Raw genomic sequence first — 15,386 nt, forward strand, 5'->3', positions numbered from 1 at the left:
AGCAAGCAGGTGTAGGATTGGCTGGATTGAAACATTTGGGTGGATTCTAGGGCATAGGGGCTGCCCCTAGTTGTCAGGTACCTGGCCCGGGGGAGATTATGACTGGCAGATAGTGGCCTGGAGTGTAAGAGCTAGGTAAAGGAGGTGGTTGGGGAACGTGGGCATTGGACGGGTTGGTTTGCTTATGAAAGGTGCACTTGCAAGTGAGTCCTTTACTATGTCTAGGAATTGGAGCCCTGGGAAAGGCAGTCTCTCCAGGGTCAGCAAAGCCCCAGATGTCAAAACATCAGAATAAAAAGACATGTTTAATACACATCTCCAAAGGCCACTTCACTCTGGCTATGCTCACACTCTTTAGTTGGTCCACAGGTATCACAAGACCAAAAGAAGGGAGCCTCTACCCAGAGCAGCTGAAGTCAAATACCCAAGGAATAGCTTTTACTTGGTATGGTCACATCTGCACCAGAGTGTAAGACAGACTGAAATATTTATGAGAACCAGGTTTGAAACCCACTGCCCCTGAGAATGTCATTTAACCACTCAAAACCTCTGGTTTTTTTTGATCTGCTCGACAGTGATGATAATATTGATCAAATTTTTGTGATAACCTAATGAAATAAGGCAGGCTGGAACTATAAAGCACTATGTAATTTTTAGCATTTATAGTTATTTTAACAGCATAAAAATAGATTGACAGAAGTGAATACTAAAGTGTTTATGGGTGAAATAATACATGCGTGATCTGCTTTAAATTATCCCAGCAAACAAAAAAGAGGGAGGAGATTGATAACAGAAGATAGAAAAAAAAAACTGGTAATTACTGAAGCTCAGTGAGGTACATGGGAATTCATTATACAGTTATTCTTTTGTGTATTCATGAATATTTTCATAATAAAAACATTTAATGTAATTTAAGAGACAGGGAAAAGAAGTATTAGCAATCATTGGAGGACTGCTATTATATTCAAACCCAAACTCTATTGTACAGTATTTTGCTATCATGAATCAAAAGCTCATCCTCTTTCCACAGACGCCTGGATTACTAAGGTTACTTGAACTTTTTTCAATGGTTCCAAATATCTCCAGGCTAAAATTGACTTAGTTTAATCAAATTCTTGTTATAATCCATTTGTGTTAAGCAATGGAATTCCTAATGGTAAAACTATAATCAACATGTTATGACTGTTTCATGATAAGAGGTCCTATCCAATTAGGGAATTTACCTATCAAAGGCCCTTCACTCTCAAGAGAGCTTCACTGAATACTGATGGGGATTGCTTAATTAGTGAGGTTAAAACATCCTTCAGAAACAAGGTCAAGATGACATTTTAATCTGTGCCAAGTTGATGAAAGAATCCTCCAAATACAGCACTCAGAAATCTTGGTGTGAAAATTCCTGTAAGACTTATCAACAGAAGGAAAAGGAAAATACATTGATCTTAATGGTATCAATGGATTTTTCTTTAGGCACATTCTAGGTATTAGATTTACATGAATATTTCCATACAGTTTCCATAAAGTGACCAACTTTTTGCTTGAGAAAACTCTTCCTCCAAATTCATTGTTCCTGTTTAAAGAAATAAGAATCCATTAAAAAAAAACAACTGTGAACCATAACTCCATAATTATAAAACAATCAACAGAGGAAATTTAAAAAGAAGCAATTCTCTGAAAGTCTTCTTTTCATGATATCTGTAAAATCTCTTAAAGAGATGGTAAGAAACACTGAGTTAGTCTATGAGATAGAAGGAGATGAACAATATAACAGACCCTTTAGTCAAAATGCTGTATGCAATGTCAGAGCACTTGGTAATCAGTGTGTCTGCTCAAGGAAAGGAGCGAGAATGCATCTACACAAATATACCTGGTGGTATCAGACCATTCAAACTGCAAAGAATTATTTCCTTTTTCTTCCCATAAAAAGAAAATCTCAATGACAAATCCCCCAAAATTCTTTGCTTCATCTGACTAAACAATTCTGCATTTCCCAATGATTTGGTTCTTGGTAGACAGCATCAACTGTCAAACCCCTCATTTAATTTAGTATACTTTAATATAGTTTTGTATACTTTAATACAGTTACAGTGATATACAATGTCAGCTCTCTAAAAACATTTAACTGCCCAAACTAGTATCAGGATATCCAGAACATGTAAAATAAAATAAGTCACATTATTTAAGACTTGCCCACTACCAAGGCTAGTTTGCCTTGGGAAAAAGACCTCTTTACAGCCTTCCTACACTTTCAAACTTCACTTGAGGGCCAAGTGTAAACAACAGTTCAGCTAAGAGGAAGAAATGAAAGCCTCACATTTATTCAATGTCTATTTTATTCCAGGTAAATGGGTATCGTTACTTTCATTGCTAACAGGGAGGAAAATGGGATTCAGGAGCTGTTGTGCAGCTTACTCAAGTTTGAGCATCTGTAAGATGCTAAGTTTCAACACTTCATGCCCTTTCTACCTCTTTTTGATACTTCCAAGGCCAAAACTGAGCTTCACACTACCAGCTAACTGTTCACAATATCTGCCACTTCCACCCAATCTCAAAGAGTCACAAAGCTAAATGAGAGAATACAGACTCCTGCACTGAGGAACACTATGTTAAAAGTGAAAAAATAAAGAATGGAGGGAAGCCATCAAGTCTAGAGAACAGCATGAAGACCCACTTGCTTTAAATTAGTTTCAACTTCACCCATTCAGTCACTGACAACTGACAAGGGGAACACCTTGCCTCTCACTCCCCAAGCTTATTTTTCAAATCTTAACCCCCCTCAATGTGTTTTTTGTTTCCACTTGACAAACCAATTAGCCTAACAGAAATTATAAACCCAAAATAAAATTCTCTTTTCTCAGCCTTAATTGTGAACAAACCATAAGAGCAAAGCTTTGTTTTTATAAAAATAAAATGCATGGCATTATACGGGATCATGTACTTGACTGAAAGTACCTTGGGAATTGTTCTAAAAGCTTTAAACATTATGGAAGTGTATGACTGCATTATTATAGAACCCAGCCAACTATGACAAGCAAGTATGGTGGTAGGATACAAAAGCTGAAACCAATCATAGCCAGGAATTTTGGTTATAACGTTGAATGCCCTGGCTGCAGGGTTGCAGCCTAGAAGAACACCACGCAAGGCCAAGTGACTGCAGAAACTGCAGCTGCTCAGCCCAACATCTTCTAAGAGAAGTCTTAGAAGTCCACTGCCCCCTCTTTTCAAAGGGATTAACTGAAAGCCCAGCTTGCATTTTCACCAGGAATACCCAAAGAACGCACCTCTGGCCATCCATTCTCTCCTCCCTTCTGCTTGGTGCTTCTGGACCCTTGACCCAGCTCATCCCTACCCTACCCCATCTAAACCCTTGAACTGAGCTCTATGGAAAACCTGCTCCATACACCAAATCGTCTATGAATTTATCTGTTTCTTTGCTCAATCCCTCTACCTTGCCTTAAGGGAGACCCCTGCTGCAAATACTTTCCCACACCCCTCACAAGTGGAGACTGTTCATTCTCTCACTGTCATGTAGCTCAAAATCAGGACAGGGAGTTTTTGTCCTCTGTGCTCCCCATCATCACTTGCCAAAAATTATCACCTCTTCTCACATCATGCATGACAGCTTCTCCCCTTCCTCTTAGCTGTCAGTTACCACCCTTGCAGTTACACATCAATCACCACCCTTCATGAAGGACTTTAGTACACAATCACAGTCTTCCTCTTCACCCTAAGTCCTGCCAATACTTGGGGGACTTCAGTAGCCAAGTTGATGACCCATCTAACACCTTAACCTTGGGTTCTGACCCCATAACTTAGACCCTTGTCCTCTGCACCCCATCAGCCACCCACTCCGTTAGTATGGCCTTGGACCTTTTCTTTCCAGCTTATAACTACTTTTCTACCTACTCCCATTGAGACCTTCTTCCACGTCATCAGGACCTCCAAATATCTGTCTTCTTTGCTTTCACTCCTAATATCAGCCTTCTAATTTCTTCATTTTATCCTTTTTTCCCCAAGCCCAGATGTCCCATGTTTATTTACATGTGAAATGTGTTTAGCACAGTTATGATGAATGTAGTGATAACACCTGACAGCAGCAAGACCTTTTGGGGAATCAGTGTTGACTACAGTATATCATGCAAGTATCTACATATATACAAAAGACTCACTTTATTCTCTTATTGCTTAAATCCCATGACCTACCATTTCACCGATAATCTAGCCAGTATCCCAAAGTCCTGTCTCACTTGTCTGTCATAGTCAGAATCCACATAAATTGCTATCCATGTTCTCTGGCCTTGCACTGGAGCAAGGTACACAATATATTTACATTTTAAACAAATGATCAGCAACCTGTTACATTTGTCTGGCCAAAACACTACATTCTCTGAAATGCCTTTCAAACCTATGTCACTCATCTCTAGACATGTCCTTATAGCTCCAACTTCCCTTTTCCTGATAGCCAATGACCTTGCCTCCTACCTCATGCTCAACACGCCACTACCATATCCTTCCACATATTTTTTCAACTTTCTCCACTCCTCCTACATTAGTTGACCATTTCTCTTCCTTTCAAAAGCTAATTCCTGGCCGCCGCCCCGGCGGCGCCAAGCCCTGCTCCAAAACTTTCGGCACCATGCACGAGCTGGTGAACCACGTCACGGTGGAGCACGTGGGCGGCCCCGAGCAAAGCAGCCACGTCTGCTTCTGGGAGGACTGTCCACGCGAGGGCAAGCCCTTCAAGGCCAAATACAAGCTCATCAACCACATCCGCGTGCACACCGGCGAGAAGCCCTTTCCCTGCCCCTTCCCGGGCTGCGGCAGGGTCTTCGCGCGCTCCTAGAACCTCAAGATCCACAAGCGCACTCATACAGTAATTCGATAGCACACACAGGCCCCGCGCTGGGTTCCCACACGGTGGAGTCTCCAGCGCTCCCGCAGCCCCTCCGCCGGGACCGGCAACGCGCTCCAGCCGCCGCCGCCGCCGCCCCGGAGCAGAAGCAGCCGCCGCCGGAGCAGGAAGGCGCCCAGGACGGGGAAAAGCCTTTCAAATGTGAATTTGATGGCTGTGACAGGAAGTTTGCCAACAGCAGTGACCGAAAGAAACATTCCCACGTCCACACCAGCGACAAGCCCTACTACTGCAAGATCCGAGGCTGTGACAAATCCTACACCCACCTGAGCTCGCTGAGGAAGCACATGAAGATTCACCGCAAGTCCCCACCACCCTCTCCAGGAGCCCTGGGCTACTCATCGGTGGGGACTCCAGTGGGTGCCCCCTTGTCCCCTGTGCTGGACCCAACCAGGAGTCGCTCGAGCACCCTGTCCCCTCAGGTGACCAACCTCAATGAGTGTGGTACGTTTGCCAGCCCAGTGGGGTCCCCAGTCACCTCCACACCCCTTCCAGCAGTGGAACCACTTCCGAGTCTGACGATGAGGAGATGTACCGGAACTCTGAAGGCGTGCGGACCATACATTAGATTTTATTAGTAATAATAATAATAAGTACAATAATAAGTGGCAGCCCTTGGACCGTATCCTGACCTGAGACAACGCCGGGGCTGAGACAAACTCGTGACTCAGACTTGCCACCGGGTATAATTAGCCCTATTTATTCACTATGAAACCCTATGGTGTTTGTACATTTAATTAATTTAATTAAGATATTTGGGGTTTTTTTCCCCCCCTTAGAAAACAAACAAACAAAAAAACCCAACCAAGCTGGACTTGTGTGTTGCAGGGGCACAGGACTGAGAGCAGGTTGTACCACATGGAAAATGAACGGAGAGATGAGTGAATCGAGACACACACTGCCAATGCCATATATATATAGTTTTTACAAGGGTGAGAGAAAGAGCGTTCAGTCAGAACTCAACACAGAACCAAGGAAGGCCCTTTGCATTTCCTGGAGTGCCTCACGAATGCCTTTGACACCATCATGGGCTTCTCTGGAGCCTCTCTGCCTCCTGCTTGGGCCCTAATTCTGCAAAGGCCTCTTGATTGTAAACCACACACTTGCTGCATTGCCAACAGATCTTGGACTGTACCTGTGTCCAAAAATATTTGTAAAAACCCTTTAAGTTCTAATACTTGTAATTTTTAATTCCCACTCTTTTATTACTGATCTCACCTTAACACAGTATTTTTATACAGGATTATTTCTTCAGTACCCTGCTTGTATGGTTTTTTTTTTTTAAAAAAGATGCAGCAACCTAGTACATCTCCATATATTGTGCCACCGTGATTGTTCCAGCAACAGTGGAGAGAAGAAAAAGCTGCTGTGGTAGACAACTGTGAAACTGTGATATTTTATAAAATAGAAGAAATTCAAGTGCTTTCTTTTTCCTCTTTTTTTTTTTTAATCTGGAATCTCAGAGCCTGCCTCTTAACTCTGTCCAAACTTCTTGTGTAATAAAGAGATTATGTTTTAGATCATAAGTTCTTTGGGATGCCAAAATTAACAGGCAAGTGTAAGGAGGTGTGATGTTGGCAACATGCCTATTTTGGGGGGAAGGCTGTTGTTTTACAAACAGGGCAATCCCTCTTTTATACTGTTGTATCGGCCTTTTAAAAAATCTTTATTTTTCAGGGCCGGAAATTGCATTTTAATGCATTTTCTTCCACCTGAGCACACGCAACTCTGTCCCACTTGCAAATGACAATGTAGGATTTACATTAAGAGGGGAGGGAGTTGCTATACATATTAAAATTTTTAAAAGGTTTATAGTTACCACCAAACACTGATGAATGTGTGACCTTTGCCAGAGCTGTCAAGCTAGGACAAAAAAGGTCAAGGACCTAGGACAGTAACTCTTAGTCAATTTATTTTCGGTTGGTACAACACATCTCTGTGTGCAAAACGTAGTCCATCATAAACATCATACAGATATACTAAAGAGCACTAATTTATCCTCAGAGACCCTGAAGACACCCCCTTCCCAGGGTTTGTAGAAATTTGTTTTGTGTGCTGTGAGTGGTTGATGTACTCTTGTCGTTAATAACTTGTATGTGGACACTATTTGTACAGTTGAATTAATTTATTTTAGGACATCATCCTTTTTTTTTCCTGGAAGAGTTCAAAGCACACCAAAGAATTATATTATACATTTTGGTGAAAGATTGTCATTTATGATCTACGATTTATTTTAAAAAAAGGAAAGAAAATGGGAAAATATATTTTTAAGCTTACTTGAATGAACAACGTAATGTGAAAACCAGGACTCTTCCTGCATGTCTCTTTTGCATTGTGTTGATGAGATTATATATAGTTTATAGATATATTCTATTACTAGTACAGTGCATGGTGCTGTCACTTTGAAAGCCTTTCAATGTTGTTTTCAGATTGTTACGGTGAATATGAAACATGCAGACCCTCCTTTATAAAGAAAAAGACCATAAAACTTGAATATAAAATAATTCTACATTTTTAAAGTTTGATTTTCATATTATTCACTTTCAAAGCTCTTTCAAATAGACAAAATAAAATGAGGTATGAACTTCGGGGGGATAATTTATGTATCGTAAACTTATTCGAACAAAATATTCCTGATTTATAATTTGTTTTATTTATACAACTTTTTCAATGGTAGTTTGCACTATTCTTTATTATGCTACAGGTTTATTTATTATGAAACAAAGGAATATGTATTTTATGTATTATCCATGCATTGGTTAACTCTGCCACAGATTTATCGGTTCCTGATACACCTAAAATAAAAACTTAAAATGTGTACCTCCAAAAAAAAAAAAAAAAAAGCTAATTCCTAATCTTTGGATCCCATTAACTCCAGCCTTTTCCAGAACTATATGCTGTCATCTATACTTTTTCCATCTTATATATCCAATCATTCTGTTTGAAATGGATCCTCCTCACCAGAATTTGAACACGTTCAAGTTTCATCAATGAAAAACCAAAAGGTTCCTTTGACCTCACGTTCCTATCCAGTCATCACTTTATCTTTCTTTCCTGCCCTTGTAGATAAAATTGCTATTTTCTATCTCCATTTTCTTATTCCCCATTCATTCATCATTTCATGCCAATGTGGTTTTTCACTCTGTCACTCCCCCAAAATAATTCTCATGAAGGTCACTAATAATTGCTAGTAGCTAAATCCAACAAACATGGATTTTATATACTTTAAGCAGCACAGGACTGTTAACCACTGCCTATTTCTTAAAATGTTTTATTCTTTTCATTTCTAAAAAACAAAACAGGGCCTCCCTGGTGGCGCAGTGGTTGAGAGTCCGCCTGCCGATGCAGGGGATACGGGTTCGTGCCCCGGTCTGGGAGGATCCCATATGCCGCGGAGCGGCTGGGCCCGTGAGCCATGGCCGCTGAGCCTGCGCGTCCGGAGCCTGCGCGTCCGGAGCCTGTGCTCCGCAACGGGGGAGGCCACAGCAGTGAGAGGCCCGCATACCGCAAAAAGAAAAAAAAAAAAATAAAATAAAAAAAAATAAAAAATAAAAAACAAAACAAAACAAAAAAAACCCCCATATTCTTCTGGTTTTCCTCATATCTCTTTGGCTATTCCTTCTCACTCGCTTTTGCAGACTCAGCTTCTTCTATCTGATCATTGACTATTGGAGCTTCTCAAGGCTAAAGGTGAGATCCTCTTCTCCCTTACACCATAATATCTCTCTGGATGTCAACCATGGCCATAGCTTCTCCAACGTACATCTCCAGGCAGATCCTGGTCTGAGCTCCAGAGTCCTATATCCTTATACCTACTCAACATCTCCACTGATATATCCCAAAGCACTTCAAACTGAGTATAGCCAAGAACACATTCCAAATTTTCCTCCTCAAATAACATTCACTTCCAAGTTTTCTCTATCTGTTCATAGAAACATTATTTGCAATAAGCCAAATTGGACAACCTAAATGTCCATCAATAATAGACCTGATAAATACAAAAAGTGCGATGTATCAATGCAATGGAATACTATATATTAACTAAAATGAATGCACCATAACCATATGCTTTAACAATAGTGCATCTCACAAACAATATTAAACAAAAGAAACAAATCACAAAATGATATAAATAGAATGGTTCCAGTTATAAAAAAATTTTAACTGGCAAAATTAAGCTATTTTTAAAGGATGCATATATATGTGGTAAAACTATAAATAAAAACAGTGTGATGGTTCTCACAAAGGTCAGGCCATTGATGGTCTCTATTACAGAGTCAGGGTGACATACACAGAGGGTTTTTACGCAATAGATGATATTCCATTTCTTAAGATAGGTGATAGATATATGAGTGATTTCCAATTAGTCTCCGTACTTTACAATTATCTTTTAAATTGTCTGTAAGTTACAAATATCAGTCTATATGCAAGGAGTTTTTCAAATACACACAATTTTTTAAAAGGTAGAACTACAATCTCATTTAAATGAAGTTCAAGAAAAGGTAAAACTAAGCTTTGATGATAGAAGAGAGAAGAGTGGTTACTTCCAGGGGAGGGAGAAGATTATAACTAAAGAGGAACATGAAGGCCCTGTCTGGAGTGATGGAAATACTCTATATCTTGATGTGGGTGGTGGTTACATGGGTATATACATATGCAAACATTCACTGAGTTGTACACTTAAGACTTGTTCATTTTACTCCACGTAAATTATACTTCAATAAGAAAGAAAAAAGAAAATTAAATAAATAAAATTCACACATTAAATATGATTTATATAAAAGGGAAAACTTGGATGTACTTCAGCACAGTATTTTGAAAGTTCCATCTTACCAAATCATAGCCTAAACCAGAAGTGGGAGAACTACGGCCCCTGAACCATCTTGTTTTTGTAAATAAAGTTGCATTGGAACACAGCCACACTCATTTGTTTACAGAGACTCTATGTTCTTCAAAGCCTGAAATATATACTATCTCATGTTTTTCAGAAAAAATTCACCAACTCCTGACTTAGGTCAATAGTTCATAACTTTTTTAGGAATTCATGACTGTCTCAAAGAATCCAGTGAAAGCTATAGATTATCTACTCAAGAAAACACACAGCTTCTTAAATATAAAATGTTATTCAGGAAAAAGAATATATATATCTATAATTGAGTCATTTTGCTGTACAGCAGAAATTAACACAACATTGTAGATCAACTATACTTCAGTAAAAATTTTTTTAAATGTTATTCATAATTTCAGGAAGTTCACAGACCCTCTGAAGCAGTCACTAAACCCAACTTAAGACTTTCTGAGGTTTTCATCACAAATTACTAAACCACTCTACTGAGAACAGTCCACAGGTTGGCTCTCCTTTCTTTGAACCACAAATAATTGAACTTCCATTTCACATTCTTGTTTGCTCCATGGAACTACTCATAGTTATAGCCAATAACAAAGTTGCCCAGGTCACAATATCCAGTCCTGTATCAATCGATTTATTTTGTTCTCCCTCTAGGTGACAGTCTATATGCTACTTAGCCTTGAGAAGTCTTTCTGAAAATGTGATATAATTTGCTACCAAGGGAGACCAAGAACACCAGAAGTGATGAACTGGCAGCCCCTAGCCTTAATACTAGAAAAAAGCACAAAGCAATGGCTTACAGACAGAGGAGTGAGCAGTGTCACATTCACATATGAAGAACACTGGTACATTTATTCAATAGACCAAAAATGTAGAGGAAGAATACAGACCAAGAATATAGAGGAAGTAAAAACTTGTGGACCAAATGATGGAGTGTATGTAGATGCTGTGTGTTCTTTTACAGCAGGGCTATTTTTGTGCATCTACTTAGTCCCTGCAGTGCCTTGCACGTTGTAGGAAACTAATAAGCAATTTTAAAATGGATAAATTAAACCAATTTATAAAAACAAAGTCATGCTTTTATAAATGGTTTAGGCTTCCTGGGAGCAATATGATAGTTTTATTTATTTTGCATCACAGAAAAAGACAATTATGAGTGCGGAACAGTCCCTATGTTTCTGTGATTCTGATTTCTTATTAATGTGCTCACACAACATATATCAAAGGTCTAGTTGGTGGGAGGCTGGCCAACTTATTAGCACTGTTTATTGTTCTGAAAGAAAGCACTCACAGAAGTCATTTGATGAGGACAAAGCATGTTTTGACCAATTCCAGAATAACAAAAAACGTCTTCACACAAAATAGACACGGCAGCCAGCATGATCTCTGATCTAGTGCTTGTTCTTCAATTTTTCATTAATGCCTTCCTCACTGCTGTATGAACAGTGGGTGGCATTCAACAAAAGCTGATTAATGCTGAGATTTCAAATTGCTGAAAATTGAAAGAATGTGCCCCGTGCTGACAATTTGTTAGTCAAAAAATTGTCATTTCTACCTCCATGCAAGCTTTAGCCCATCTAAATTTCTTCCCAGATGCAATGTTATATATTCCCCTTTCAATGAGATTCAATGCATTTTTCCTAACAGTGAAAATATTTTATGGGCTCATCAAGAGGCTAAATCTCTCTAATTCCAAAGAATTAATTTCCAGAGTGGAGGGAACATATTTTGTCTGTATTTGCTACTTCTTGTATCAAGTTGATAAGAATCCACAGATTTATGTGGACACTGAACTCTTACAAGTTTATCAAAAAAGTATTTTGTGGCTTACCAATTATATTTTTAAAGAAAGTTAAATGTTTGTATTCCTTTCTAGTAGTTAGCATTATTAAGGCCTCAGAGCAATTGTCACACATCAGCCTGTGCAAAGTGGCCATCATCTCAATGGGGACAGGTGACAACTATCAGAACAACCATATTTAGGAGGCAGAATGGACTCAAAGAACACAAAGAAGACAGTAGGCCCTGGGGCTCCTAAACCACAGGGAACTTGGGTCCAACTCTCCTGGTTGTTCTCATCACCCCTTCCCTCTTGACTTGAGGTCAAGGACACTTCCCTCCCCCATAAGGGTATACCAATGACTCATTCCAAAAAAATCCCTCCCCCCAAATCTTCAACCTCCACTTCTCATACAGGCTGAGGCTAAGTGTTTGCCATCCTGCAAAACCAATATTATACTCTCTTAGCATGTCCTATATGGGTGGTCTACCATCTTGAGTTAGATGGGGGTACTTGTCTCAAACCTTATATTTTAAGGGCACCGCAGAACGTGGGATTTTAAAGCCTAGGGCGTGTACAAAGAGAGAAGTCAGAAGAGAAATGTGCCCACAGAGCCAGGATCTTAAATGTCTCCACCTTCAGTGAAAGAATAAACTATGATTGCCCCAAAAAAGGAGACACCACAGAAATTGCCCATCTCCCCTGAGTATTTATGGTAATCATAAGTTGGCCTTCACACTGATTTGTGGCCTAAATTTATATCACCTGTTTGGTCTGAAAAGCCCTAAGTCCAGAATTTCTTTTAAAGTGATTCTGGGTTAGTAGTGTTCCAGGAACCAGGAAGAAGAAAAAGCAAATCCTTACTGGAGAAATGTGTGTTCACCCAGTCCTCCAAGTGTTTCCAGGGGAACTTGAAACATCAGCTGACATTTAAAAAGTCAAACCACTAGAGGAAACAAGGCACCATGAGCAAGAATTACCAGAAACAAGTAGCAAAGTCAGATGGGCAAAGCCTGCAGATATTGGAGTTTTTAGGTACAGAATATAAGATAAGAATGCATATTAACACTAAAGAAATAAGACAGCATTGAAAGTATGAGCAAATAACAAGAAACTATCAAAATTGTTTAAGCAGATTTGAAAAAAAAGAAAATTTCTAAGAATGAAATGTAAAAATTTAAATTTAAAACAATTGATGGATTAAATGGCAAATTGCATGTGATGGAAGAATTAATGAACCAGAAAAAGATCTGGAGACAATATGCATAATGCACATGTTTATAAATGCTAACAATTCTTCCAAAATAGCTTAAAGTGTTTTTTGAATAAATTTATTTATTTTATTTATTTTTGCAGCGTTGGACCTCTTTGCTGTGTGCGGGCTTTCTCTAGTTGTGGTGAGCAGGGGCCACTCTTTGTTGCAGTGCGCAGGCTTCTCACTGCGGTGGCTTCTCTTGTTGCGGAGCACGGGCTCTAGGCGCGCAGGCTTTGGTAGTTGCGGCGTGTGGCCTCAGTAGTTGTAGCGCACGGGCTTAGTTGCCCCATGGCATGTGGGATCTTACCTGACCAGGGCTCGAATCCATGTCCCCTGCATTGGCAGGTGGATTCTTAACCACTGCACCACCAGGGAAGAACCAATAGCTTTTAAAGTTTTACAAAGAATTTAATCAGAAAATTTCAAAGAGAATTTTTGATGAGAAAATAATTCTATTGATAAATATTTTCTAGAAAAACAAACAGGGAAGGATGAGAATAAAATGTTTACAAATAAAATAAGGAACTGGGGCTTCCCTGGCGGCACAGTGGTTGGGAGTCCGCCTGCCGATGCAGGGGACATGGGTTTGTGCCCCAGTCCAGGCAGATCCCACATGCCGTGGAGTGGCTGGGCCCATGAGCCATGGCCGCTGAGCCTGCGCGTCCGGAGCCTGTACTCCACTACAGGAGAGGCCACGGAAGTGGGAGGCCCGCGTACAGCAAAAGAAAAAAAAAAAAGGAACTTCTTTCATATATCAGAATATTTAATAAAAATATATAGAAAAACAGGATATTAGTACAGTAATTGAAAAATTAATGTAATAGAATGGATACTCATTAAATATTTTCTGATGAGGAGGAAAACTAACTATATCTTAAAGAAAGCATTCCAAACCAACCAGATACCATTTAGAAATATTTCTAATACTATCTGGCAGGTAGTATTAGAAAATTGGCCCAGCTCACAGAAGTTATGCCAAATCCTCACCTTACCCTGGTGACAAAAATAAGAGTGAGAAGGGACTTTCTGGGTTGTCTAATATTTAACTATAACATTAAATCTCTTTTCCCCAGTAGCCAATAAAATGAACAACAGAAACAAGAAAAAAAATTGAAAATATCTAAAACTCTTCAAGGGCAACCCAACAAAGACAAGGGTCATTGAATGTAATAAATTTCAAAAACTTTTAAAAGGAAAGAAACAGATTCTGGATCAGAGAAGGATTAGTATGACTTGGTTTCTAACCCACCCCAACATCCCCAGAATTTATGCTGTCAATAAAATGCTGAGAATTTCCAGCAATCCTCCGATTATGAAGAAAAGCAAAATAAAATTATGTATAATGACCATATAAATTATAAGTAGATGACTTTTCCTTGACAATATAAAAGGAAGATTGAAAAAAATTAAACATTAATAGTAGATAATTGGGGGTGTTAAGAATACATATAATTATGTTCTTTGTACATTTTTAGTTTCCAAAGAACAATATCCAATAACATCCAAGAATAATATATTCCAAAAAATAATAAATATTTAAGTGTGGAAAGAATACAAGCATGTATTCCACAGAAGAATAGAGGCAAATAATCAATAAACAAATGTTCTAATAAATGTTCAACTTTGCAGCAAAGCAAAATGATGATGTATAACTCAAATCTATCAAAGAAGGAAATTTTAGTTTTTTAAATTTTATTGTATATATTTTTTTATACAGCAGGTTATTAGTTATCTCTTTTATACATATTAGTGTATATATGTCAATCCCAATCTCCCAGTTCATACCACCACCACCACCACCAGCCCACCACCCCCGCTTTCTCCCCTTGGTGTCCATATGTTTGTTTTCTTTATCTGTGTCTCTATTTCTGCTCTGCAAACTGGTTCATCTGTACCATTTTTCTAGATTCCACATGTATATGTTAATATACGATATTTGTTTTTCTCTTTCTGGCTTATTTCACTCTGTATGACAGACTCTAGGTCCATCCACGTCTCTACAAATGACCCAATTAAAGAAGCAAATATTTTTATTTAAAGTTATAATAGTGCTCAAAGCTAGCAAAATGAGGTTAGATTACATTTTCACATTCTGTTGGGATGCATATTGTTTGTTACCTCTCTATAGAAAGCTATTTTGCAGTATTTATGTCCCTGCCCTTTGATCCAATAATTCCACCTTGAAGACTCTATCCTAAAATTTTCATCATATTACACATAATAGCAAATATTTAGTAATTATACAAATATCTGTTAGTGAAGTTGCACATTCGTTTTATGGAACCATTAAAAATTATTTTCACTACAACGAGGTAACACCTCACACCAATCAGAACGGCCATCATTAAAAAGTCTACAAATAACAAATGTTCGAGAGTGTGTGGAGAAAAGGGAACCGTCTTTACTGTTAGTGGGAATGTAAACTGATACAGCCACTATGGAAAACAGTATGGAAGTTCCTCAAAAAAACAAAAATAGAGTTGCCATATGATCCAGCAATCCCACTCCTGGGCATATATCCAGGCAAAACTACAATTTGAAAAGATACATGCACCCCTATGTTCATAGCAGCACTAGCTATGAACGCAATAGC

The 15,386-nt window shown here is 38.9% G+C and overlaps 1 protein-coding gene and 1 long non-coding RNA gene across 2 annotated transcripts in view; one reads left to right on the top strand and one right to left on the bottom strand.

Moving 5' to 3' along the window:
- LOC309798861 overlaps nucleotides 1-15,386 on the bottom strand; it is a 292,612-nt gene that overhangs the window by 108,722 nt on the left and 168,504 nt on the right. The window lies entirely within an intron of this gene.
- On the top strand, nucleotides 2,930-5,477 carry LOC309801821 (zinc finger protein ZIC 5-like; the record flags this gene model as incomplete). The annotated part of the gene is given in 6 exon segments (XM_082616832.1): nucleotides 2,930-2,945; nucleotides 4,577-4,595; nucleotides 4,597-4,837; nucleotides 4,841-4,870; nucleotides 5,032-5,349; nucleotides 5,352-5,477. Coding segments are annotated over 6 exon segments (750 nt in total).

This window comes from Mesoplodon mirus (assembly GCF_964341445.2).
Source record: "Mesoplodon mirus genome assembly, chromosome: 1".
In the NCBI taxonomy this organism is placed as follows: domain Eukaryota; kingdom Metazoa; phylum Chordata; class Mammalia; order Artiodactyla; family Ziphiidae; genus Mesoplodon; species Mesoplodon mirus.